We start from the raw sequence: 26,750 nt of genomic DNA on the forward strand, positions 1-26,750 counted from the left end.
GGTAAGGAACAATGGGCCCCTTGGGACTCGGAGCGGGGGGGCAGCAAAGGCACCAGTCGCAGGGCTCAAGTGCCTATATACTAATGCTAGGAGCATGGGGAACAAGCAGGATGAACTAGCGCTCCTGCTTGCACTAAACACCTATGACTTAGTGGGGCTAACAGAGACCTGGTGGGATTCATCCCATGACTGGGCGGTACATATTGAGGGCTATAGATTGTATAGAAAGGACAGGTCGGGGAAGAAAGGGGGGGGGGGGGTTGCACTTTATGTCAGTGTGCAATACACATCAACCCTCATCAAGACAGAATCCGAGGTTGAGGAAGTAGAAGGATTGTGGGTTAGGCTACATGGGGGGGCAAGGAGAAAGGGATTTGGTGGTAGGGGTCTGCTACAGACCCCCACACCAAGGGGAAGAAAGAGATTCGGGGTTCCTGAGGCAACTCTCGGAGACCATAAAAGCTAAAGAGGCGGTAGTCATGGGGGACCTAAACTACCCGGACATCTGCTGGGAGACGCAGACAGCAAGGTCCCATCGCTCACGCAGGTTTCTAACTTGTGTACAGGACCTCCACCTGACACAGGAGGTGCATGGTCCCACTAGGGGGAATGCCATACTGGATCTGGTATTGGCAACGGGAGATGACATGATAGGGGACCTCCAGATCAGTAGCTATCTGGGAGACAGTGATCACCTTATAATAGAATTCAACATAAGACGGCGAGTGGGTAAGGTAACTAGTAGGGTGAAAGTGCTAGACTTTAGGAAAGCTGATCTCAATGCACTCAGGCGATTAGTCAAGGAAGCACTGCAGAGTAGGAGTTTTGATGGGATGGGAGCCCAAGAAGGGTGGCTGTGCCTAAAGGAAACGATCCTTCGGGCACAAAGCAAGACGATCCCCGAGCGAGGCAAAAGAGGGAAAGGGGCCAGGAGGCTTCCATGGCTGACCAGAGAAATCCAGGGCAGCCTAAGGGCCAAAAGGGGAGCACATAAAAAGTGGAAACAAGGTGAGATCACTAAAGATGAATATACCTCCTCTGCTCGTGCTTGTAGGGAGGCAGTTAGGCGGGCCAAAGCTACCATGGAGCTGAGGATGGCAACCCAAGTAAAGGACAACAAGAAATTGTTTTTTAGATATATTGGGAGTAAAAGGAAGGCCCAGGGAGGAATAGGACCGCTGCTAAATGGGCAGAAACAATTGGTGACAGATAGAGGGGACAAGGCTGAACTCCTCAACGAGTTCTTTGCCTCAGTGTTCCTAAGTGAGGGGCACGACAAGTCTCTCACTGGGGTTGTAGAGAGGCAGCAGCAAGGCGCCAGACTTCCATACATAGATCCTGAGGTGGTGCAGAGTCACTTGGAAGAACTGGATGCCTTTAAGTCGGCAGGCCCGGATGGGCTCCATCCGAGGGTGCTGAAGGCACTGGCCGACATCACTGCAGAGCCACTGGCGGGAATATACGAATGCTCGTGGCGCACGGGCCAAGTCCCGGAGGACTGGAAAAGGGCTAATGTGGTCCCCATTTTCAAAAAGGGGAGGAAGGAGGACCCGGGCAACTATAGGCCGGTCAGTCTCACCTCCATCCTTGGTAAAGTCTTTGAAAAAATTATCAAGGCTCACATTTGTGAGAGCCTGGCAGGGCAAATTATGCTGAGGGGAAACCAGCATGGGTTTGTGGTGGGCAGATCGTGCCTGACCAACCTAGTCTCTTTCTATGACCAGGTTACGAAATGCCTGGACACAGGAGGAGGTGTGGATGTCGTATACTTAGACTTCAGGAAGGCCTTCGATACGGTATCCCACCCCATACTGGTGAACAAGTTAAGAGGCTGTGATGTGGATGACTGCACAGTCCGGTGGGTGGCGAATTGGCTAGAGGGTCGGACCCAAAGAGTCGTGGTAGATGGGTCGGTCTCGACCTGGAAGGGTGTGGGCAGTGGGGTCCCGCAGGGTTCGGTCCTTGGAGCGATACTCTTTAATGTCTTCATCAGCGACTTGGACGAGGGAGTCAAATGTACTCTGTCCAAGTTTGCAGATGACACAAAGCTATGGGGAGAAGTGGACACGCCGGAGGGCAGGGAACAGCTGCAGGCAGACCTGGATAGGTTGCACAAGTGGGCAGAAAACAACAGGATGCAGTTCAACAAGGAGAAATGCAAAGTGCTGCACCTAGGGAGGAAAAATGTCCAGCACACCTACAGCCTAGGGAATGACCTGCTGGGTGGCACAGAGGTGGAAAGGGATCTTGGAGTCCTAGTGGACTCCAAGATGAACATGAGCCAGCAGTGTGATGAAGCCATCAGAAAAGCCAATGGCACTTTATCGTGCATCAGCAGATGCATGACGAATAGGTCCAGGGAGGTGATACTTCCCCTCTATAGGGCGTTGGTCAGACCGCAGTTGGAGTACTGCGTGCAATTCTGGGCGCCACACTTCAAGAAGGATGCGGATAACCTGGAGAGGGTCCAGAGAAGGGCAACTCGTATGGTCAAGGGCCTGCAGACCAAGCCCTACGAGGAGAGACTAGAGAAACTGGACCTTTTCAGCCTCCGCAAGAGAAGGTTGAGAGGCGACCTTGTGGCTGCCTATAAGTTCATCACGGGGGCACACAAGGGAATTGGTGAGGATTTATTCACCAAGGCGCCCCCGGGGGTTACAAGAAACAATGGCCACAAGCTAGTAGAGAGCAGATTTAGACTGGACATAAGGAAGAACTTCTTCACAGTTCGAGTGGCCAAGGTCTGGAACGGGCTCCCAAGGGAGGTGGTGCTCTCCCCTACCCTGGGGGTCTTCAAGAGGAGGTTAGACGAGTATCTAGCTGGGGTCATCTAGACCCAGCACTCTTTCCTGCTTATGCAGGGGGTCGGACTTGATGATCTATTGAGGTCCCTTCCGACCCTAACATCTATGAATCTATGAATCTCTGAAATGCCCATGAAGTCTACCAACATGGCCGCTCAGAGCTCTGGTGAAATCTATGAAACCTTTTTAAAGTAGGAATACATAGGGGAGTTCAACCTCTTCTTGCTCAAAACTCCTGAAAAGGATTTGCCTCAGCTCTTCCCAGGTGGAGCAGGTCAGGGATGTAGGTCTACCTTGCCTGCCTTCTCCTGGATCGGAGTGCATAATGGGACGAAAAGGAAGGTGAGTGTCATTTGTCTTCTGAGTGCTGTTGGAAAAAGGACTTATACTTATTGGGATACACTCATTTCCCAACCAAAATGGCAAGTAGCTGCTCAGACAATTAAAGCAAAGGTAGGTAAGAAAGACAACTACTAAAAGGGACAAATATATTTTAACTACAGAAATCTTAACATTAATATATATTAATGTGTTTACAATGAAGATTTACAAAGTGCATCCAGAAGCAAAAATTGCAGGCTTCCATTTTACAGCTATGGGCAGGAAAAAGGAACTGAAAGATAGTTGGGGTTGTCCTATCTTATCTCTCCACGGGTTTTAAGAACATCCAGAGTGTAGGCACAGCCCCAATGGACATTGCTCTGGCTCTATGGTTACAATCTTAATTGGAAGCTAATCTTCAAGAGTGGAATATACATGGATAAGCAAGCATTCAGGGAAGAAGCATAATTACTACATGAACAACGAGTGCCTATATACAAGCTGGGAGGCTACTCTGACACACTGTAATTACAGTGTGTCAGGGCAGACCCAATTAATTTAATGAGTCTGCTGGAGCATGGTCATTACTGCACTCCAGCCAGCCTTCTTGTCTGGTATATCAGCGTGTTCAACGAGGTTTAGATAAAGTGCCCCTGCCGCCATTTTGAAGCATGGGGACACTGATGCACCAGACGCTCCAGGTGCTTAATTAGAGCCCTCAAGTGGAGTAAAGTGGCTACTGTGCAAATAAGAATCAGACTATATAGATCAATGGAATGTCATGACATCTTTTCAAGGGCGCAGCAGGCTTCTGCACAATTTTAGCACTGCTAAGCGTGCAAATACCTACACACGATTCACAAGATAAACCTAGAGGTTTCAAATAAGAATCCAGTGTCAAAAACATTCTGACCTGTTTTGGTCTGAGTTCTTTGAAACAGAAAATTGCTGTATTATTTTCTGTAGTAAAAAAACCCTAAAAGCTAAAAGTTAGCATTTTCCAAGGGGTGTCTTGAGTCTAAAAAGGTTGAGAAACACTGACCTAGATGAAATCCTGGCTCCAGTGAAGCTATGAGAATTTTGTCATTAACTTCAACATAGCCACAATATTAACGTATGAGTGGGAAGTTTTCAGCATTTTGATGAGATGTAATCATCTCTTCAGTTATAAAATCAAAGAAATGTACTTGTATAACACTAACATAAGATATGGTTTGCAGTTATACTGGCAGCAATAACTTTGGGTAGGTGAGGATAAAACTACAAAATGACAATGAGTTATAAACAGCCATAAATAAATATAGGATACAGGTTAATCAGTAGGAAAAGTCTGCTTAATATCACTTATACACTATTAAGTATATTAGGCATACTTGAAGTTACAGATCAAAAGGTTTCTTTTCAGTTATTTGATCTAAAAATATCAGGAGGTAACCAAAGTACTTCTGAAATGTTCCTGACTTTTAAAAGCAATCCCTAAAATTGCTTTTATATTCATACTTAATGAAAGAGTGCCCTTATTAAAAAACCCCACAAAAACCCTAAAATTTAATGGACTATAATGTGAAATGATGTTAAACTAATTATTATTCCACTAGGACAGTATCACTCATCTTTGCATTTATATAGTTACTTTTATCCATAAAAATCCCAAAGCACTTTAATGACTGTTAAATGCAGTGTTTGGGACAGTGATTGTTTTATTGCTTGTTGAAATTAACTCACCTGTTTTGAAAAGTTTGATGCCATTCTGTGCCCACAATACTATACCAGAAAACTGAAAGTGGAAATGAATAACAACTGACATAAAGTAGAATTTTGGGAGGCAGAAAGTCATACTACCGTTTAGAACGTGGTCAGAACAGGGGTAACATGCCAGCTGTCGGGATCCAGGGCAGCCGGCCAGCAGCTCTCCCTGACTCCCACCCGGGCAGATAAGGGTCCGGGGCCTTAGAAGGCCGTCAGGCGGGTACTTGTGACGCTTGGAGTGGAATTAATTAGGCGGATGCTTATCGGTTGCAAAGCAAGATTGTTTACTCACGTCAAGGTGGTGTAAGACGGAGGTCAGAGATACTTAGTTACAGCTTAGAGATCGTCGTTCAGTCGTTCTGCAGATATATATATACGGGCCGGCGGTCGGCTTATCGGGCATGCGGGGCAAGGGTACGCCAGGGAGGTTGCGGCGGAAAGACGCTGACAACTGATCAAATTGTCAGATTTATTCTAAGGTGTGGGCAGAGTTGTCTTCGACTTTGTGAAAAATGTAAGTGGGTTTTGTTTGTATGATAGCCAATTGTTTTTTGCCACATCATAAATCTAATTAGAATCGCCAATTATCTAGCGGTCTTTGCTAGGGTGTTATTTTCACAGGGTTACTCTTTGTTTTCTTTGACCAATTATAATGAGTTATATAAAGCAAAGAAGGCAAAAGTTTTTATCTCTGTTACTGGCGCAGCAATAAATTTCTTTTTGACACGCGCAGAAAAAAGCGGTTACTATCATTATTGTTAACCCTTAGTTAACCTAGTGCAGAAAAAACTGTTTTAAATGGTTATTACTTGTTTGTGACATGGGCACTACTTAATTTGGTTGTGACACCAGCAAGTGTCATTTAATTTTAAATGACCTTAGATTGTAAAGTCCTTATTTTTATGTTGCATCCAGGAGAGGGAACTCCTCACTCTGCAGTTCCTCTTGAAGAGAAAAGCAGAATAAAAATAAGTGCCAAGGAACTCAACTACAAAAGGAAAAACAACTAGTTTAGGGGGTCACAAGAAGGTTCTTACAGCTATCTTTAAATGTTTAAATGCTTTATTCTCGATTGAAAAAACATTTTTAAATATTGCCAAAACCCTGCTGTTTGCCACATGTATGCTCCAAACATTTTAAGTGATGGAACAATACTGGGTATGTACTGTCTTCCAAATTCAAACAATAGGAACCAAGAGTCAAAACCATACACTAAAACGTTTCCTTCCTCATTAAAATAGAAAAACTTTTCACCGGGGGGGGAGGGGGGGGCCTAAAGAAATGCTGGATTTGTTACCATAGTTCCCTGACATGTTGATTTAACTTAACAAAATAAGATTTGAAATTTCTGAAATCCATGCAATATTCTTTGGAAGTTACTGGTTTTATCTTTGTCTTTTAAGTTAATAGACCCACAAATCAAGCAAAGAATTATATAGATTGGAAGTGTTTACCTTTTCATACTCACAGCTGAATACCCTAATCACCACATTGCAGAATAAGGTTCCTTTTGCTTTTTCTTTCTGAGCCTGTGGCCCTTGCATCTTTGGAGGCACCATGGGTTTGGTTCAACAGGAGGGGGAGAGAGTACCCCCAGCCCAGACTATTTAATAGTTTGGTAGCTAGGTTCTCCTGGGAAATGGGAGATGTGGGTTTCTTAATCAGGGAGAAATGGGCCCTAGGACTCTGGCCTCTCACTTCCTGGGTGAGTACATTATCAAGTTAATGTGCAAAAGGTGGGCATCATCACTACATTTTAAACTGAGCGAGCCCTTTTCAGTTAGGTGCTATTCTCAGAAGTGAATTTGCAGCTCTGGATCCCACATTGATAGAGGTACCAATTGTAACCTGACTCAAGCACCGAAACTGAAAAGAGAAGCAGGAGCTCAGCCATAATGGGTGCATCTACACAAGACGCTACATCACCGTAGCAATGAGCTACAGCAATGTAACTCATTGCTATGGTGATGTAGCATCAGTGGATACAAACCATGACGTTGCTACTGCGCAGTAGTGTCGGAAACAACCCATGCTTTACTGCACAATCATTTAGTAGTTGCTCCTAGGCAGTTTCTGCCCTTAAAGGAGCAGGCACACCTTAGTGCCCTGCGACACCTTGAATAATGATTCTGGGCCAGGTGCCTAATTTTTAAATGTCCCACCAGCCACACTGGAGGTGCCTGTTGTACCTCTCTGGTTTTTACATTTAATCTTGATATGTCAGTTACTTACCTGTAAAATAGGAATAGGCATATTTTTCCCCACGTGCTTTTACTGGCTTCTATGTAGGTTGCAAGTATCTCTTACTATGTTTTTATATAACGCCTAGTAAAACTGGACCCTAGTCTTCTGTGAAGCAACTGCTAATTATTCAATGACAAACCTCTGTATCATTCCCAAATTTGGGATTTGCTAGCATTTTGAAGTCTCTGTCGGGGCTGAATTAACCCTTTAGTGGGCCCTAGGCAAACAAAGTTGTGGACCCCGGGCCAGTCAAGACCCCCCTCCCCACCCTGGCACTGCCACCAGTGGGAAGCGGGGCTTGGAGCCACTGCTAGGAAGCAGCTGCTGCACCAGTGAGGCCAGCGGAGGGAAGGGGAAGGAAAGGGAAGGGAGGCAGATGGGGCCATTTGCACCACCAATGTGGATGGAAGGACTGGGACTCCCGCAGCTTAGGGCTCTAGGCATGTGCCTAGTTTGTCTATGTGTTAATCTGGCCCTGGTACCTGTACCATAGACACCTGAAAGTCCAAATGACAATGAAACAGTAACACACTGTTAGCTAATTAAAAGCTGTAGCATGCAAGACAGAACAACACCCAGTAATGCAAGTAAGGTATACTTGTCATCACTGCAAAGTAGAATACAAGATAGTTCCACATTTAAAATGCTTCATTACTCTTTCTTCTCTTAGTTCCACTAGGAAGGGGGGAAATCTTTCTCAGCTCTCAGCCTTATCTTTTATCTCATTTTATTTGTCAACAGAATCCCTATCATAACATCTATACTTACTGCTTCTATAGGCTTTATCTCTTCCAACCATTTAATTGATTTGTGTCCAATGTGAATTCCTCTCATTATAATTAACCTTCACCAGAGTTCTACCTTCTGTAGTTTGTCCAGAGCGTCTGCACCTTTACTCAGCTTGGTGTCAAGTGTAAATTTGCTAACTGCGCACCCAATCCCAAACTCTAAATCATAAGGAAGATATGAAACAGTAATGAACCCAGGGCAGACCCACAGTAAACCAGACTAGATAACTCCTTCCAATTAAACACTAAAGCACTGATGACTACACTTTGAGCATAATGATCCAACCTGTTATGGATCCACCTTACAGTACTTCATCTAAAAATTTCAGTGACTTCTCATTTTCACTCATCATACTATTTATCGTTGAACTTCAGTGTTCTGTATATGTTTTTTCTTTAGATAACATCTTCCACTATTTCATTTTCTTCTATTCCCCTTATACCAATCACCAACCTAATAATAATCAATCACCCATATTATCTCATTCTCTGTTTTACTTCAGTCTCATCAAAACGGAATTCAAATTTTCCTCCCAATCCTGTACCTCAAGAAATGCTGATAATTCTTCTTCCTTAACATCACCATAACACTCTCTTTTATCATTATTCCCACTACTAACAACCTTAACTATGGCTCAGTTACCTCTTGAGTAGAGAGAGGTAGTTAGTATTGTGTGTTTGAATTCAGGTAGAAGGCAAGGCACCTTACAGACTAACCCATTCAGAAATGAATAAGCTTATGTAAGCAGCAGCCTACTTCATTATCTGCTATGAATGGACTTGCATCCAATGAAGTGGGCTGTTGCCTACAAAAGTTTAAGCATTTCTGAACAACTTAGTCTGTAAGGTGCCACACTGCCCTGCTTTCAATTACCTCTTGTCTCAATTTCTGTAAACGACTTCCAGCCTCTTAAAATACAAATACTAAAGTCAACTTCCTTTCCCACCACTAAAAAGAAGCCATTTTTCTCTTGAATTCCTTCACCTACTCAGGCATGTGCTCAGCAAATCAGGCTGAGCTGGGATCTGTGTAGGGGGCTGGTTTTATAATCTATTTTAATACTCTAGTTGCTTTTATAAGTTGTTTTGTTCTCTTGTTCATTCTCTTATTTTAAAAGTTATTTCATTCTCTTCCCGTAAGCCACCCTGAGCCTTTGTTGAGAAAGGCAGCAGATAAATCTAATAAATTAATAAATAAATAAAAATAGCCAGTACAGACAGTCAAAGAAGGTACTCACATTTGAAAATGTTGTTCCCTATATAGAGCCATTCAAATGAAATTAGTACGTAAATTATAATTTCAATCAACAGAGGGTTTAGTCACAATTGCCATTTTTCCCAATGATTCCAAGATGTTCATCTTTTTCATTTAGATATGTCATCAAAAACACTAATTCAAACACAGTTTGTGCTATTAATGCAAAGAAAACATTGTCTAGAGGATGTTGTTATAGGTTTTGAAATTACTTTTAGTGTGCTACACTGACAAATATGTAGCTTTTCTTAATAACTTTTCCTGAAAATTTTGGCCACAGTTGGAGTACATGAAAATAAGCCATAAAAAGAAGCTGATTTTGTATACCAGATCATGGGACTATATTTTGCAGATGTTTTCAGGTTACCATAGTAGCTGCTGAGTTTGTCTCTGTAACTGTGAAGTTGGTAACCTAGTTTAAAAAAGTGATTACTATGTCATTTTTTTCCCCAGTAAGCTCCTTCCTTGTAGAAATCAATTTCTGACAGTCACATTAAAAGCAAATCCATGTTTTCCTCCTATTCTGGATGATAACATATCCAGAGATTCAGGGTTAGAATTTACACACATACGTGTAATGGCCAGACCGTGATGTTTTACAAAAGCCAAAACATATGTTTAAATAACCTAAAGCATTTTGCGCTTAGGATGCAAAAATCAAGAAGCCTTATTTACCATTACCAGTTTAGATCCTTCTAATACTTTGGAAATATTCTAACAAATTTGAGACAGAGGATATTCTCACTGTTATGGATGAAGTTGCTGGCTTCTTGAATACAGGTTTCCCTTGCTTTATGTGGTTCTGTATGTGCGAATTCACACACGACCCTTTTTATACCAAAAAATCATTATATGCAAGGTAATTTCACTCTTATGCAATTGGTGTGGTGGAAGCCCACAGTCAACTGCTTTGCGTGGAGCATTGTGGGAGTGACGCGCACCAAAATATAGTTTCCTGTGTGGATCTGTGCTTCTCGCTTGTTGTCTGTGACACATGTTTCTATAGTTGCCATCCCCATTATGATAGTGCCCTGTACTTGTGTGTACTGTCTGCTGTTGGTGAGTACCCAAATTATCTTGTAAAAGTGGTAGAAATGGGCCTGGGGGTCAGGACGATGTCTTGGAACATATCCCTATTTATTACACTGTAAAGTGGGTTCCCGTTACGTGAATTCGAGTTATGCGCCATTTTCCAGGAACACATGTACAGCATAAAGCAAGGGAAACCTGTAATTACATTTCTGTTACAAATATTTCCATCTACATCAATGGGTGTGCATATGTAGTTAATGGAGACTCAGGGCTATAGTTTATTTTTTTGTGTATCTGAAAAATGTCTAAGTATGAAATACCATCTGAGTATTTATCTCCTCATTAACTTATAGCTACCTTTTTGACATTTCAAGACATGTCTTCAGAAGAGACATCTTGAATAAATTACACACTTCTAATATATGAACAAACTTGTTGAGCAAGTTCTCAGGACTGAAAAGTAATCTTGTGATTCAGGGATTGACAATGCTCAACTACTTTAGTATGCCTTTTATATCTACGTAGTTTTTTCTATTACTGAGTGAAAAAAATGAAGGTATCATAAGCCCAGAATAGCAATAATACAATTACAAATATATGATTATATAACTCTGCATTGTCAACTAAATCAACCTAATTTTAGCATATCTACTGATGTTCACTTTAAAATGCAGTAAACTAGTATTTGCTTCTTTTTTCATGTAATAAAACCACATGGACATGTTCCTGAAGTAAAAAAGGCCTGCTGGTTGCTGGTGCAGCCACTTCAAATGCAAGCCAGTATGTCTGGTAGAAGCTTTAACATTGTTACATAAAAATAATGATTGGTCTGAACTTTTTATGTGCATACATGCGGGATACACATAATAGCCAAAATCAATCTATGCATTTTTATTGGAAAAGAACACAATTGTTTCGTTCTAATTATTTTAATTGCAATGTAACATTGTTATATAATAGAAAACTAGGTTCACATAGAAAAAAATAAAGCTCACAAAATAAAAAAAACATACAAATATGAACATGAAAATACACTTCCTGCATTATCACAGGGGATAGCTCTTCACAGAGAACCTGGTTCTTCATTTCAATCCGTTGCAATGGCTAAGCAGTTGTTACATAAGAATGGCTAGGTACAGACATTGCACTTTTTCCAGTTTAGATGGTTGGAAACTAATCTATACCCATAACAAAACAGAAATTCAGGACAAATACAGCAGTTTAAAAATGGCAGATCCTGGTGTAAGATAGACCTGGCTCCATGTAATATCAGACTTACTCAAGCTAGGTTGGACTGATGCATCGAATGTCACTGCCAGGTCCAATCAAGAATCAAAGTAGGCTGCTATCTGCTGATATCCCAGTTGCCTATGAGGTCCCTGCAAGCCCTTCCCCTTAAAGAAACTTGTGTAGATGGACTGATTCTGCCTCAGACTTTTTGACTGTCTGTACTTAGCTGATGTTTACAATCATTTTGTCTCTCATAAAGCCATATGAGATTTATAACAGTATTGGCCAAAGCTTACCTCTGCAATCATTCTGTTAGTGTCTCCCAAGAATAGAAGGTTTAGTGCTTCCTCTTCGTTGGTTGCTTGCTGAAGAGACAGGTTTTTCAGATGAATGTTCTGATCTGGGTCTTCCATTATTGTCACTTTTCTAAAAGAGGAAAAAAGGGAATCAAATACCATCCATGCTGTGGGCAAATCAGGATTTTTGTCCTAATATTTTCATTGAGTTATCATATGAACAGAACTGTCACAATAAAAGGAAAATTGAAGATGTGGGCTATCAAAGTACCAAATAAGTGCTTTTTGAGTCTCTGGCCTCTCATGACACCTCTTGTTTACTCTTAAAATGTGAATCTCTTTTAGCTTCTTCCTCTCATATTTAACCCTCCATCCTTAAAAAAAATAAATGTTTTGTATTTATTGTCTCTATGTGTTTTAATTACTGCCTGCCTGTCCTTTCTCCCATCACTTTCAAAGCAACATCATCTATAACCACTAACTTGTGGTTATCTGTTTATTCTATTCCTCATCAGGATTAATTTTTTTATAAGGGCCCCTCTACATGTGCAGGTAAAGGTGCAATGGGATCTGATGTACGATCCACACAATCACGCCTTCTGCCATGCCACATGTGAATGGTAGGAGGTATGATTATGGGATCATGAATGAGATCCCAACACATCCTATTGCCAGTGTAGGGGGAGTATGATCCCGGGCTCCTCCTGCACTGACAAAAAATAAGCTCCCACAGCTAGAAGCCCCTCAGCTGGCAGGGCTCTCAGCTGCAGGGGCATATGCTCCTGTGGCTAGGAGCCAGGGTTAGATGGGTGCTTGTAGGCTCATGGGTGCAGTTGAGAGCTCCTGTCAACTGACACGGCACCCAGTTATGGCAGTCCATGGGACAGTTCTGTGGTTGGGAGTCCCATCAGTTGCAGGAATCTCAGCTGTGGCAGTGCACAGAGCACACCGGTGGCTGGGAGCTCTGTTAGTTGACAAGATCCCAGCCACAGGAGAATAGGCTACACATGCAAATTAAAGATGGACAGAAACCAACTCTACAGTTATTACACATTTTCCAGATCTAACTTTTTGCCACCTTCTTAAGGCATTATAGTTCATTTGTATGTGTAGCCAGTCTAAATTAATTGCACAAATAACCAGGTAACTGCATAATATATATAACATGTAAAGGGGGCCTAAGAAAATGACCAACTAATAATGGCTAGACTGAAAAGAAATCAGGTGTAATCCAAGGATTCTTTAGGAAAAAGAACCCCACACACAAAACCAAAAATCTGTATAAAAACAGCACAGACTTTAATTGAATACCTCTTCTTCAAGTGCCATGTTTTTGTCATCTTAGACAGCTCTTATCTATCACTAAACAAGGAATCAATTCTTTACTATCATTCAAATGACAATCAGAATGAAACAATATAACTGACAGGCAATAATTCTTGTGGCTGATATCTTGTATTGGGCCAGCTATATGGTTGGTATAGTCATAGGCAAACCTTTGGGTATCACAGTACCCTTTCTCAGGCCTCTTCCAGTCAAGCTTTCCAGGCAATAACATCACTGCAATAATACCACAACATAATTGGTGATCTTAGATGGGCTCTATGGCCAGTCCTTCTTAGACAAAATGCCACAACAAATAAAATAAAATTTAAAAAAAGCAATAGAAAAATAGCCAGATGGTGTGGACCTTGCCTAAAATTATTAGGTGATCTCCTTGGAGACTCTTATTTGTTGGAGTTAAGAAAGAAGCTAGGATAGTGTTGTCCAGAATTCTCATCTGACAAGCAGATTCATTTAGGATCCATCCCAGGGGTGCTCAACCCCCAGCCAGCAGGCCAGATCCAGCTGCCAGTACCTTGTTATCCAGCTCATGGGTCTCCCCAGGGGACTGTGGGGAGCCCTGTGAGCTGTGGTCCTGTGTGCTAGATGTGGCACATAGGCCTATCCTGGCATGCAGGGCTGGGCGGAGTTAGCATATACTCCTGCAGCCACGATCCCAGCATGCAGAATTGCCTGGAGGTAGCACATGGCCCTGGGGTTGGGCAGAGGTGGTGGTAAGGAGAAAAACAGAGATTTAAAGGAGAAAATCCAGGAAACAAGTTCCAGCCTGCAAGAGACTGGGGGGAGCGGGAGAACGGCGATCAGGCAGGGGGCACCATGTGCATATGTGCATGTACACACGCATGTGGCAGCCAGGCAGCATGGAAAGCAGCTCCCACAGCTCCCTCCAGGTTAGTCTGTGGGGGGGGGAACTGCGGCCCCTATAGTTGTTGGTACTGGATTTATGACCCAGATACTTTGTTCCAGATGGACCCAACCCTCAGACCGACCACAACCTTTCCATTTGATAACAGGTGAATTTTACTGATACACAGTCACAGCAGATAAGAATAATGCAAACAATTCTATATCTATTAGTCCCAGGGTTCACAGAGTCAAGGAACGTCCAGCCAGTATGCTAGCTTCACTCTGAGGTTCTTTCTTGAATGTCAGCTGTCAGCAGCCTGGAGGTAGAAGGCCAAGGTCCACCTCTCTCCAGTGGGGTGGGTGAGATGGGGTGGTGGTGTGCCCTCTGTACATGGTGACCTGGGGTTCCCCTCTTGGGGACCCTTTGCTGCTCTGAAATCCCTCCTTTTGTATTCTTTCTGCCCCTCGGATGACTCTTTGTTCCTGGACATTGTTGATTCATTTTGATGTGGTTGTCCTACTGTCCCCATTCTGTCCAGTCCTGTCAGCATACTCCTTTGTTTCACAGAACCATCACATGCACACATCCTAATTTGGGCTTTTACTGGGCCTCCTAATTTGGTCTGCTCCCCAAAAACAGAAATCCCAAGGGCTCTGCAACTGGACACTGTGATCTGGCCAACGTGGCAGAGTCCCTTATCTCATGTAATGGAACAATGTAGTACATGTCTTCAATTTCCCAGCCTGTGTGTCTTCTTCATAGATTCACAGATGTTAGGGTCGGAAGGGACCTCAATAGATCATCGAGTCCGACCCCCTGCATAAGCAGGAAAGAGCGCTTGGTCTAGATGACCCCAGCTAGATACTCATCTAACCTCCTCTTGAAGACCCCCAGGGTAGGGGAGAGCACCACCTCCCTTGGGAGCCCGTTCCAGACCTTAGCCACTCGAACTGTGAAGAAGTTCTTCCTAATGTCCAATCTAAATCTGCTCTCTGCTAGCTTGTGGCCATTGTTTCTTGTAACCCCCGGGGGAGCCTTGGTGAATAAATACTCACCAATTCCCTTCTGTGCCCCCGTGATGAACTTAAAGGCAGCCACAAGGTCGCCTCTCAACCTTCTCTTGCGGAGGCTGAAAAGGTCCAGTTTCTCTAGTCTCTCCTCGTAGGGCTTGGTCTGCAGGCCCTTGACCATACGAGTTGCCCTTCTCTGGACCCTCTCCAGGTTATCCGCATCCTCCTTGAAGTGTGGCGCCCAGAATTGCACGCAGTACTCCAACTGCGGTCTGACCAGCGCCCTATAGAGGGGAAGTATCACCTCCCTGGACCTATTCGTCATGCATCTGCTGATGCACGATAAAGTGCCATTGGCTTTTTTGATGGCTTCGTCACACTGCCGGCTCATGTTCATCTTGGAGTCCACTAGGACTCCGACATCCCTTTCCACCTCTGTGCCACCCAGCAGGTCATTCCCTAGGCTGTAGGTGTGCTGGACATTTTTCCTCCCTAGGTGCAGCACTTTGCATTTCTCTCTTCTTGCTGCTTGCCTGTGTCAGACACAGTGGGCCTTGAAGGAAACTTTGTCATAAACAGACTTTTAGAAATCAATTAACCCTTGCTGTTCTCCTGGACCATTGTTCTAATGAAATATCTACTTGACCTACAAGCCAATTCCCAAAATCAAACCACTAAATACCATTTTCTAGCCATCATGGTGAGGGAGGGAGGGAGGGAGGCAGAAAGGGAGGGAGGGACTTGGGCAAGGGCTGGGGGACTGCCCAGCCGATGCAGTGTGTGGGGCCTGGAGCTGGGGTGGGACTGTGTAGCTGCGGTGGGACTGTGTAGCTGCAGGGCCTGGGAAGGGAGTGGGACAGAGCCACAAGGGTGGGGGGGGGGCTGGCTCCCCCATCACTGTGTGCAGCCCTGGGGGGGAGGAAGAGGGAGCATATACCCCCCCCAGATTTGTGCACGGGGTGGGGGCAGATGTGGGCTGCCTGCTGTAGGCGCAAGGCTTCCCAACCTGCTGCCCTTCCTCTCAGGGTCTCTGCAGTCCAGCAGGCAGAACCTGGTGTGGCAGGGCAATGTGGGATAGGAAGGCTTGGTGCTGTCGCCAGGAGCCCTGAGCTGCCTTGGCAAGGCACCCCCTGCCTACCCAGCAGCACCGGGTTCACAACTCCATGCCTCCACACCCATGCTGCCAGGCAGACAGCAGGCACCTCACCATGGTGACACAGGGCTCCCAGCAGTGGCACCGAGCCTCCCCACTCCACTCTGCTCTGCTGTACCAGGTCCTACCCACCGGGCAGCAGAGGCTCCTGGGGGAGCGCAGCAAAACAGGTAGCCCCAAGCCTGCAGCAAGCAACCCACATCCACTCCTCCCACCCAGGCTCTGCTCCAGCCATGCTGCCTATGGCGAAGGGGGAGCAGTACTCCACGCTCTGCTTGGGTCACAGCAGCCGCTGCCTCCCACAGGTGGTAGCTGGAGCTCAGGCTCTGCTGGGAGAGGAGGGGGCTGCAGACCCAAGTGCCTGGCCCTGTAGCCCTGGCAGCCAGGGGCCCCCTCCACCAGACAGCTGCAGGTTGCAAGTTGGGGGCACCAGTAAGAGTGGGAGTGTTGTGGGTTGGGGATTGAAGGGCCCCTGAGGGGGGGTGAGGGAGCTGTGGCTTGGGTGTGGGGGACAATGGCATGGGCAATGGCTAGGCACTGGCATATCAGGGCTGCTAGTCACACAGCTGCAGGTAGTCCCACATCCTGGTGAGTGAAAGGGACAGGGGGACCTCTGATTTTCTATGATAAAAAAAACAAAGTCAAACACCAAAAATATAAGTATTTAGAATGTATTTTTTTATAATGATTGAGGCACTGGTAGGCTTCCACATTACTTTAAAATTATAAATATCTCAATAAAACATTGTGTTCAACTGATACCTAATATATATATTATGTATATAGTATACATATACTATGTATTACTATGTATATATATTAGTGATGTTTCACTTTAATTGTGGAAAAACACAGATTTGGGGGGTTTTAATCAGAGACTTTTTTATTTTTTAAATCAGAGAATTTGCAATTTTTAAACAGAGAAAGCCATGATCCCCGCTGATTAGCTACTGTATTGAGATGAACCTCATGTCAACCTTTTAATTTCTTTTTAATTTACATATCAAATGCTATCATTCTGTTGCAAATATTGTCATGGAAGAGGGATGTATAAAGTGTAACGATCATTGAAGGCTTTGTAGTTTTGTGTGTGACAGACAGGACCAGGGGATTTGTCTAAAGAGTCCAGAGTGCATGTGAGATAAATTTTCATGCATTGATTAAATAGTTAGGATTTTTCTGCCATCATTAATATGACTTTCAGTACAACATGCCAGGTGCTATATAATCATGAAAAAAAACCCCCACTAGGTAGAGGACACTTCCAAATTCAAATATCTGTAGCCAACATGTCCCTGTTAACACAGCATTCACTAAATGTATTCCTCTTTTCATTCTCTTCACACAGTACCAGCAATGAGTGGAAAATGAACTCTTCCTTTAATTAAAAGCAAACAATTAGGGTAATTTTATTTTCATCAAGGCAAGCCATGAAGTTAATTGCACTTGTGTAATGAGGCCCCTGCCCCATTACTGAGTGGGGGAGGGAGCCCAGGGTCCACCAGTCTGCCCAGCTCCTCTGAACAGACTCATACCAGCAAAGGGAGCTATAAATAAAATGGCCACCCACCCCAGGTGTGGATAGTGATTGTCAGGGTTGGGGCAGAGATGGAGGGTCAGATGACCCAAGGAGATGCTCATAAACCCAGAAGGGGCAATCTGGCCATGAGAGTCATAGGAATTGTGGGCTGCCTAGAGAGGAAGGACTCTGCACTTCAAAAGGGCATAAGGAACCCTGTGCCTGGAGCAGCAGGTACCTCTAATCTTTTGTGCTGGAGCTACTGAAGGGTGAGATTAACCCCAACAGGGAAGCACTGTGTTTTAGTGAACTTTGTGTTTTGAAAGCAAATGCAAATTTGTTTTACTTTTAAACTGGAGGACCAAAGTGGCTGTAAGAGGTGGGATAGAGGCTACTGGGTTGATGGCAGAGGCACCCTGAGCCCTGGGGCATTGTATTGTACAGGCAGGAGTGCAAATTATGTTTCAGAAGGAGGACTGTGATATATCGGAGGATCCGGCAGCAAAGACTGGGGGGAGTGTAATCCCCGTGCCCACAGGGGATGTGCCTAGGGGGCCGAGTGGCGCAGAACATGCAGGAAAGCTTGAGCTGGAGCCTGAGAACCAAGGATCCTGGTGTGGTGGACCCTGGACCTCTGGATTCAGCCAGATTAAAAATGAGCTGAGGCCAGGAAGAACCTCAATTCAGACAGGGACCTACCCCAAACCCACATCTGCCTCCTGGGGCAGCCTCCCTATGAAACTATAATGTCAAATTATGGTAGGTGAGGTAACCATTGTGGGGAAGGACCCAGAGAGTTCAGAAGCAAAGCTTAGGATATCAGAACTGAGTGACAAGCCAGACTGGGGATGTTGTTTTACCAGCACCATCCATACAGTTTTAACGTATTAAAGCAGTGGAAACTCAAAAAAAGGGACTAAGACACAAGAAATTAAGACACTGAGAGAGAAAAGCTAGGTCAGAGGAAGTTTCCCTATACTTCTCTAAAGGATCCCTCAGTATAAAAAGGCTTTTTTAGCTCTGAAATAATGAAGAGATAAAAGTTTGGCTGAAATGAGTGACCCCTAGGAATCTCGTGACACCAAGTGTGATATCTTAACACCAAACGTGGAATCATGTTGAGTTCAGTAAGCTATGCATCCGACTCAGACTATGCACCTTGTTTTTAAGACAGAATAAAGTAATTCTGGAAAGAAATTTTGGTGAAAAATATATAACGGAACAGTTTATAAGAAAGAGAAAAGAGTACTCTAATAACAGTTTTCTCCCCTTTCCTCAGGCTTCTTCTATGTGGATAACTGATTTAAAACCAAATTACTGGACTTCATATTGTTCATTAAGTAGTACATAAAGGGTGTGTCTACAGGAGATGCTAATAGCACAATAGCTTAATAATACTGTATAGTAGCACATCACAGCACAAACAGTGCTAATACGCTACCGCACAGTATTATTAGGCTACTATGTAGTAGTATCACTTAAAAGGTGGTCACTGGTATGACTGTGAAGTAACTTCAATTACTATCCATTTATTTAGTACTTATATAATAAAGTACTAAATTAAATGTGCAGTAACCACTGTGCATTAATAAACAAGCAGACATGACCAAAGAGCAACAAGTGTACAGTAATAAAAACTGTCTGCTTCAAAAAGCCAAGATAGATACAAGGTGGGAAATGAAATAATAAAAAACGTGAAAAATATGACAACGGGAGAATGAAACACTATTATATTAGTTTCATTTTTTTTTTTGTTGCAGGAAAGGCTTATTAGGACAGCATGAGCTAATTATAAAAAATACAGAAGGGCAGAGGAGTGATAGGTATAGAGGAAGAGAGGGACAGATATGTGTGTTGCGTAGGACATCTTGAATGGAAGTACTACACAGAAACCCAACAAAGAGAATGCACTTTTATTTAACCACAAATTAATTTAATCAAGGTCAAATTCAAGACAAAGTATAGGACTGATCCTGACAAGTTTACGTTCTAGTAAAACTCCAGTGCCTTGCCTTTGTGTTTTTACTTCAAGATAGCTCATACATGTGAAGTACTCTGAAGTAAGAAGCACAGCTTTTTAAGCAGTGAGAGAAACCAGACAGTTGAATGCAATTCTAGCTTAACATTCAATGCTAGCTGAGCATTCACTGAGAAGCTTAGAAAACTTCTCACCTTCTGATGCTCAAAACCTCCAAAGGGGTTTAGCCTGAAGGTCTGAAAGCATAACAGAATGTCTGCCCACTCTCATTAGCATAAAATGCAGTCAAAAGAACATTTTAAAGGAGTCACATGTTGTTACTTTTTGGAACAACAGCTGGACTTCATAATACTGTTCCCTTCCATCTCTAATCCTCTCTCTCTACCCCAGAGCAAGATGGTTTGGACCTCAAACAAGGCCAACACTCTATAATTTTGGCCTTTAAAGCAATGTTCTGTGATGATAGATTAAATTCTGCCCTCAGTTACACCTGGGCAACTACATGTCTTACACACCACAGTCTAGGACATGACAGATTAATCTGAATTCTGTGGAGATATTTGATTGATTTTGATGTTTTGATACTGCTTGACAAATGCCAAACTTCTCTGTTGTAACAATGTTGTTTTCCAGAATTATATAGAACACTCAGTATATTATTTCAAAGTTTGCATTTTGCTGATCCTTGTCAGGCTTTGGTTTCTGACCAATGGTTACAAATACTTTCCAGCCTTTCATAAAATGATGACATTATAGTTTGGGTAGGAAGCTTTAGGTAGATTTTCTGTTACGTATGCCAAAATGGAAAAAAAAAAAACTCAGGGAGGAAAAACCAGTGATAATGTCCAGTACTCTACCTCAGCCTTTCTGTTTTTATTGCTAGAAGGATTTCCAGACAGAAGTCTCAATTTGCATATGTACAGAGGCTTCCTTTAGAGCTCCCAGAACAAAAGTCATAACCCAAGATGGTGATAGAATAATCTCTTTTGAATTTATATAAAATTCTTGAACGTGATAATAGATTTTCTATAGAATGCCCAATGTATTCATAAAATGTCTACATTTCTTAGAATAGTCCTAAACTTGGATCTTGAAGTGGAAAAGTTCTGTTAAGTTATCCATAATGACTGAGAGGAGGCAGAGGCAAGGTTTTGTTTTCTTTATAAACAGAGAATCCTTTCCATTTGGCTGAGTAGATGGAAACTGTAGGCTCCTTTCTAGCTTACTAGAAGACACATAAAACAGGAGCTGCCAAGTTGTACTGTTCTAATGCAGGTCCTTCCTTGCATCAGCTTAGCTGTCAGTGATGGAAGATAGCTCCAAAGAGTTAAAGTGTCTATCTCGTAAAAATCCCCACTGATGTAAACATGGGTTATTGAACCATATTTTTAACATTACAAACTAGAGCTTTTTAGCACACTGGAACCAGGTGAATAAGTGGTGCAAAATTAAAAAGCTTATAGAGATTAGAGAGAATACATGAAAAGTATCTGGTGGCCATTCTTTAACTGTGTCTATCCTCCAAATCCTTGGAATTAGAGAATTACAAATCATAATAAATAAGTAATACTAATAAACACTCACCTGTGAAATCATATTTTAACTGAGGATCGCAAAGCATTACAAACTAACCAATGTGAGAGAGGCAAAGGATATATACATACGGTGGAATTCTATTTCCGTATGTGCATCCAAATAGAAGTTTGATAGGTAAGTGACATTTTTGGCACTTGCACACATTTTGTGATTCTATTTCCTCTGTGGTGGGGACATGTAAGCATGCACACCAAGACTGAGCATGTGTAGTCAGGTATGCACTGGTCAGGCAGCTACATGGCTTCACACACAAAGGGGCATATCCAGAGGGGATGCAGTGGGTTTGCCACACCACCCTTTGACTACTCAGCAAGAGCAGCAGCTGGGGACTTTAAGCCCCTGAAGAAGGTAAGAACTGCCCCTTCTCTTATCCTCTGTGCTTAGAGGCACACCTTTTCTCCTCTCGTCCTGTCCCTTCTTCCATTCCCCTGTCCCTGTCTGCTGCTGCCACTGTCCATTGTCTCAAGGCAAGGGGAGCTCCTGTCTAGCTCTAGCCAGGCTCTGCAGAGGCTTGGCTCGGCATGGGATAGTGGCAGCAGCAACACTGGGTGGGTGGGTCCCCCTTCCCTGCTTGGTGTCTCCATATGTTTCCACCCAGCTCAGGAGCAGATATGGGAAGGGGGAACCCACACACCTGCTACCATTGCTGCCACTCTACCTAGCTAGAGTGGCTGTGGAGCTCCCTCCCCCTGGGTACAGTGGTAGCAGCAGGTGGGAAAGGGGGGAAGAGGGTATGCCTCTGACCAGGGAGGGGAAGGAGGTGGAATTCTTACTTGCTTTGGGGATTTAAAAGTCCCCAGCTGCTGCTTTCATGGTATGGTCTGCATGTCCTGGTAGAAATGGGAGGAGGACAGTGGGAGCAGGGCTGTAGGCACCCCTATAACACTGGCTGCTGCTTCTGCACCCCCCTTTGTAAAATCCCGGATCCATCTCTGCATACACGTCAATTCTGAATGCATACCTGTGTTTAAGTCACAAAAATATAGCAGAGAAGAAATCCAAGACTAACAGGTATTAACTCCAGAGGAGAAGGTCCACCCATTCAACTCTCTGAGCAAAGACAGGCCCTAGAACTGGGTGACTGCTCTAAGGACTCAGATCTTGAGACTAAAATATAGAAAGGCACTTGTAGAGAGATCCAGGCCAAGCAGCTGCACCAGGATGGGGTTTGCATGTCGCATGCTCAGTAGGTGTCTTGCTCTCTTGCTTTTGCTTTCAAATCTTGCCTGCAACAACTTGGTGTAAATGAAAAGAGGTATAAGGAGGTAGTATCTACTTGGAGAAAGTTGGCTGAGGTTGGCATGGGTCGACATAGAGGATATTCTGTGGGGCTTCTCCTTCCCTACACCCTACCCCTTTCTACTCAGGGTTCCAGTTGGTGCTGGATACACACATTTGGCAGTCTTCAGAGACTGCCTTGCAGCTCAGGTGGGGAAAGAAGCTGGTTGTCCATAGTCGGCATGTTTTGGCTATGGTCACTGGATTCTACTGCAAGTTCAGGGTCAGCCAGGCATGGCCCATGTAAAGAAGCAAATAAACCAATAACAAGTCTAATGACAGTGCCTTAGGCTCTTCTCTGGCCCTGCAGGGTAGTTCAGTCACCTTTCTTCAGACAATCCCAGTTCCAACCCCTTGGTTCCAACCCCTGCCCCAAACCAAGTGTGGAGCCCAGGGAACACCTGCCATGCACTGGGCTACCTGTCCGGCAGCACAACAAAGCATGCCCTGGGTACATGGTCTTGCTGTTTCCCCACAAGCCCAGCCAGGGATCTGTAATTTGCAAGGCATGCTGGCAGCCACCATCCTAGTGAGTATGGGGCTTGGCTTGGCCCCTGCTATAGCACTCCTTCTCCTCCTCCCCCCTCCTTTTTCAGGACTTACAATCAGGTATGTATGCATGTAGGTTGTGCATATAACCACTTTGTATATAGCATACTGAGTATACTCAGTCTACACACTTGCTTAGAACATCCACACTGCAGGGAAATAGAATTACACACTGTGTATAAGTATTAAAAATTCCTCTTGCAAAGCTAGAAAATTGTCACTTAGACTCACAAAGGGAAATAGAAAGAGAATTGCCATGTGAAGCTGAAATACATCATCAGCCTATAGCAACACTACAAAAGAATTCAGTGCAGGAGGTACAGAAAAACATATCCAAATGTAATGTTAGGAAGAAAATAAGAAAACAGAACTGACAGTAATAACCCACCTTGGACTTTGTCCAGGAAATAAGAATTAACCCCCTAATCCTTGTGAATAGTGCAAAGGTATCTTCATCTTAAAAAAAAAAGTCCAACATCTCTATTTTACTTAAAGAATCATAGATGTGAAAGGGACTTCATCTAATCTAATCCCATGCACTGATAGGATTTGCTATTCTTAAACAATCTCAGGAGATGAGCATTTGCCCTTTTTTTGAAAACCTCCAGTGAAGGAGTATTACAGCTTTCCTAGACTGCTTTTTCTATTGGCCTCATGTTCTCACAAATAAGATTTTTCCCCCCTTGAGATTTGATCTAAATCTGTTTTCCTGCAGTTTAAACACACTGCCATGTGCCCTGCCCTCCATGGTATAGAAGTACAGTGCTTCTCTCATCTTCTTTACAGAATCTTTCACATATTTATAAACTATGACTATGTCTTCCCCTAATTATCCTTTTCTCCAAAATAAATATGCCTAGTTCTCTCAACATTTCTTCACATGACTTGCTTTCCAACACCCACCTGTATCATCTTCACTGCTCACCTCTGGACCTGTTTCATTTTCAGTATAGCCTTCTTAAAACGCCATTACCAAGCCTCACAGTAGTTCAGGGGAAGCCTAACCAGCACCATGTAGAGTGGTATTCTTGCCTCCTGTAACTTGCATCTAATAATTATGTAATTTGAACCTAAAATTACATTTGCTTTTCTTCTACAGTATCAAACTGCTGACTTACACTGAGTTTGTGGTCCACTATAACCCACATTTTTCTTCAGTGTTTCTTTAATGAAACTGCTAAGCAGCCCTAGACCCAGAAGAGACTGCTGTGGAACCCCATTTGAACATCCTGTTAATTCAACACTGATCCATTTACAGCAAGGATGTCAAACTCACCCAACTCCCTGGGCTGAATCTGAATGGCAGGGCTATTCACAGGCCAGATTTGGTGGTGTGCTGAGCAGTATCAGGGAAATGCAGGAGTTAACATGACTATTACTTACCACCTGTTGCCAACACATGTCCCCAAGAGGGGTCTGTACCCCAGATTTTGGTGGGGAGCCCTACCTCTACTCTCTCTGCCCCTGAATTTCCAACCCCTCTAAAAGCTCTGCAGGCAAGATGCCAAAGCTCCACAAGCCATGTTTGACACCACAGATTTAGCTACTCTTTAGGTGTAGTTTTTTCAACTAATTATGCATCTACCTAATGGTAAACCCATGTACCCCACATTTTTCCAGTTCACTTATGAGAAATGCATGTGAAACTGTGTCAAGCCTTACTAAAACCTAGGTTTATTTTGTCCACTGCATCCTCTTACCCACCAAACTGGTTATCCTGTCAACAAAGAAAATTAAGTTGGCTTGACATAAATTTCTTCTTAATTTGCTGGCTGCTAATGATTTCCCCCTCATCTTCTAGCTATTTGCAAATTGATTGTTTTTATAACTGATACTAGTAATTTCTCAGCTGCTGATATAAAATTGACTGGTCAGGTCATACTTTTTCCTTTTTTAGATGGATATTACATTAGAATTCATTTGACTTTGCAAGAAGTTCTTGAGATACTGTGTGTTTATCCTGATCTGCAGGATTAGAATGTGCCCAGTTTTCTGGTTACAGCTTCCACTTCTCTTTTTGTTTTGGTTTGGCTGAAAACCAAAAGAAAGTAGGTGTTAAGCAGTCTGCCTTTTTGGTATCTTTTATTAATAGCTCACCTTTTCTACTGAGCAGTGTTCCAATAGTGACCTTCTAACTAACCTTCCCAACTAACATATTTGCAGAACCCACTTCTGTTGTCTTTTACATTTCTTGCCAGCTGGAACTTTTTTTTTTTTTTTTTACATTTGCGTTCCTGATTTCATTATATGCATGCTATTCCTTTGTATACTTTCTTAGTTACACACCTTTCCTTCCATTGTCTTCACATATCTCACTTGATTTTTCTAATGGCTAACAAGATTCTTGTGTAATCACATTGGTCTCTTGAGGCTCATCTCTCTTCTGCATTCGGATAGCTTAGTGATGATCCTCCATTATTAGGTCTTTTAAGAACTGCTAGCTCTCTTGGACTCCCTGTTTTATTACCATATTTACGCCAATCTAAGATGACCCTGAATATAAGAATGCCCCCAATAATTAGATTCGATATATAGAACATTTATAAATATACTATAATTTTCCAGGTACAGAATCTAATTATTAGAGGTCTGGCTTGAATTTGTCCCTCCCCCACTGCTACAGCAGAGAAAAATAAATATTGGGGTGGGCACCCTCTTGCCTTCTGCCCCCACAACTCCTTCCCCCTGCCCCTTACTATCAGAACTTTCTCCCCCTGGGCACATACCTACTTATATGCAGTACTTATGTTTTTATCTTGTATATCTTCACCTTCTAGTCACCTTTCATCACATACCTTCACTCACACAAAGCCCATAAACACATTACAAAACACGCACTCATGGGCTTGGGCTCCCATGCAACTGCCCACCAGTCTCCCTACCCCAGACAGAGAGTCCCTTAGTCCACAACCCATTACAGGGTTTAAAGTCTCAGTTCATCCATTGTTACTGTCGCTTCCACTGAAGGATACACTGCTGTAACTTCTGCTGTCCTCATCACTGTCTTCTGATCCAATTATCTCATCATCCTCTTCACTGTCACTGTCCATTTCCCCACTGGGGGAGGTCTTGGAAGATCCTGTGCCAAGTGTACCTCTGCCAGGTGGATTTGGCTGCATCCTCATCATCCTCTGCTACCAATTTTCTGGTAATACAACTGGAGTTCACTTAGGGCCATTTTAACACAGTCTACCACGTCTAGGTTCATGTGTCTGTATATCAGGAGGTTACTGTATTTTCACAGGGCACTCCTGATGCAAACTGATCAAAGCAGGCCACTGGGCTCCCCTTCTGTTTGGTTAGATGCCTGTACAGTGCCATCTCTCTGGTCAGCTGTCTAACCTGTCACTGCTTCGCAGAGCTGCTTTAACTTTTTCCACACCTCCTTGGCATAGGAGCAGAGCCATAGGAGGTAGTCAATTTGTCTCTGTGGCTCCTTGGCACGTTACCCTTGGGTCTTCCCAGCTGCCCCTCTCTGTGTCTCTGAGCCCTTACCTTCTGGTGGGGCTCAGTAGGCTACCAGCCAGTTTAAGTCTCTGTGATCTATGCAGTGCAAACTACATATATTTATTCAAAGCCAAAGGCTCATGATTTACTGTATAGTTCATTGGGCTGGGCCCCAGCAGAGTCAGTGTTTCAAGCTATAGTGACCCTACTCAGAACTGCCCAGTATATGTATACTCCAGATTGACCCTTTGTTGGGAGAGGAGCGGATATGTGCCAATTAGCACTCCCACTGAGTCCTGGGATCCTTCGG

General features: G+C 43.5%; 1 protein-coding gene across 3 annotated transcripts in view; it reads right to left on the reverse strand.

Moving 5' to 3' along the window:
- KIF6 (kinesin family member 6) overlaps positions 1-26,750 on the reverse strand; it is a 436,353-nt gene that overhangs the window by 309,470 nt on the left and 100,133 nt on the right. For all 3 annotated transcript variants that reach the window (XM_019483065.2, XM_059717038.1, XM_059717041.1), the window contains exon 6: positions 11,720-11,849. In XM_019483065.2, coding sequence (XP_019338610.1) covers positions 11,720-11,849 — 130 coding nt within the window. The remainder of the gene's footprint in view (positions 1-11,719; positions 11,850-26,750) is intronic.

Source organism: Alligator mississippiensis, chromosome 1, assembly GCF_030867095.1.
Source record: "Alligator mississippiensis isolate rAllMis1 chromosome 1, rAllMis1, whole genome shotgun sequence".
NCBI lineage: Eukaryota > Metazoa > Chordata > Crocodylia > Alligatoridae > Alligator > Alligator mississippiensis.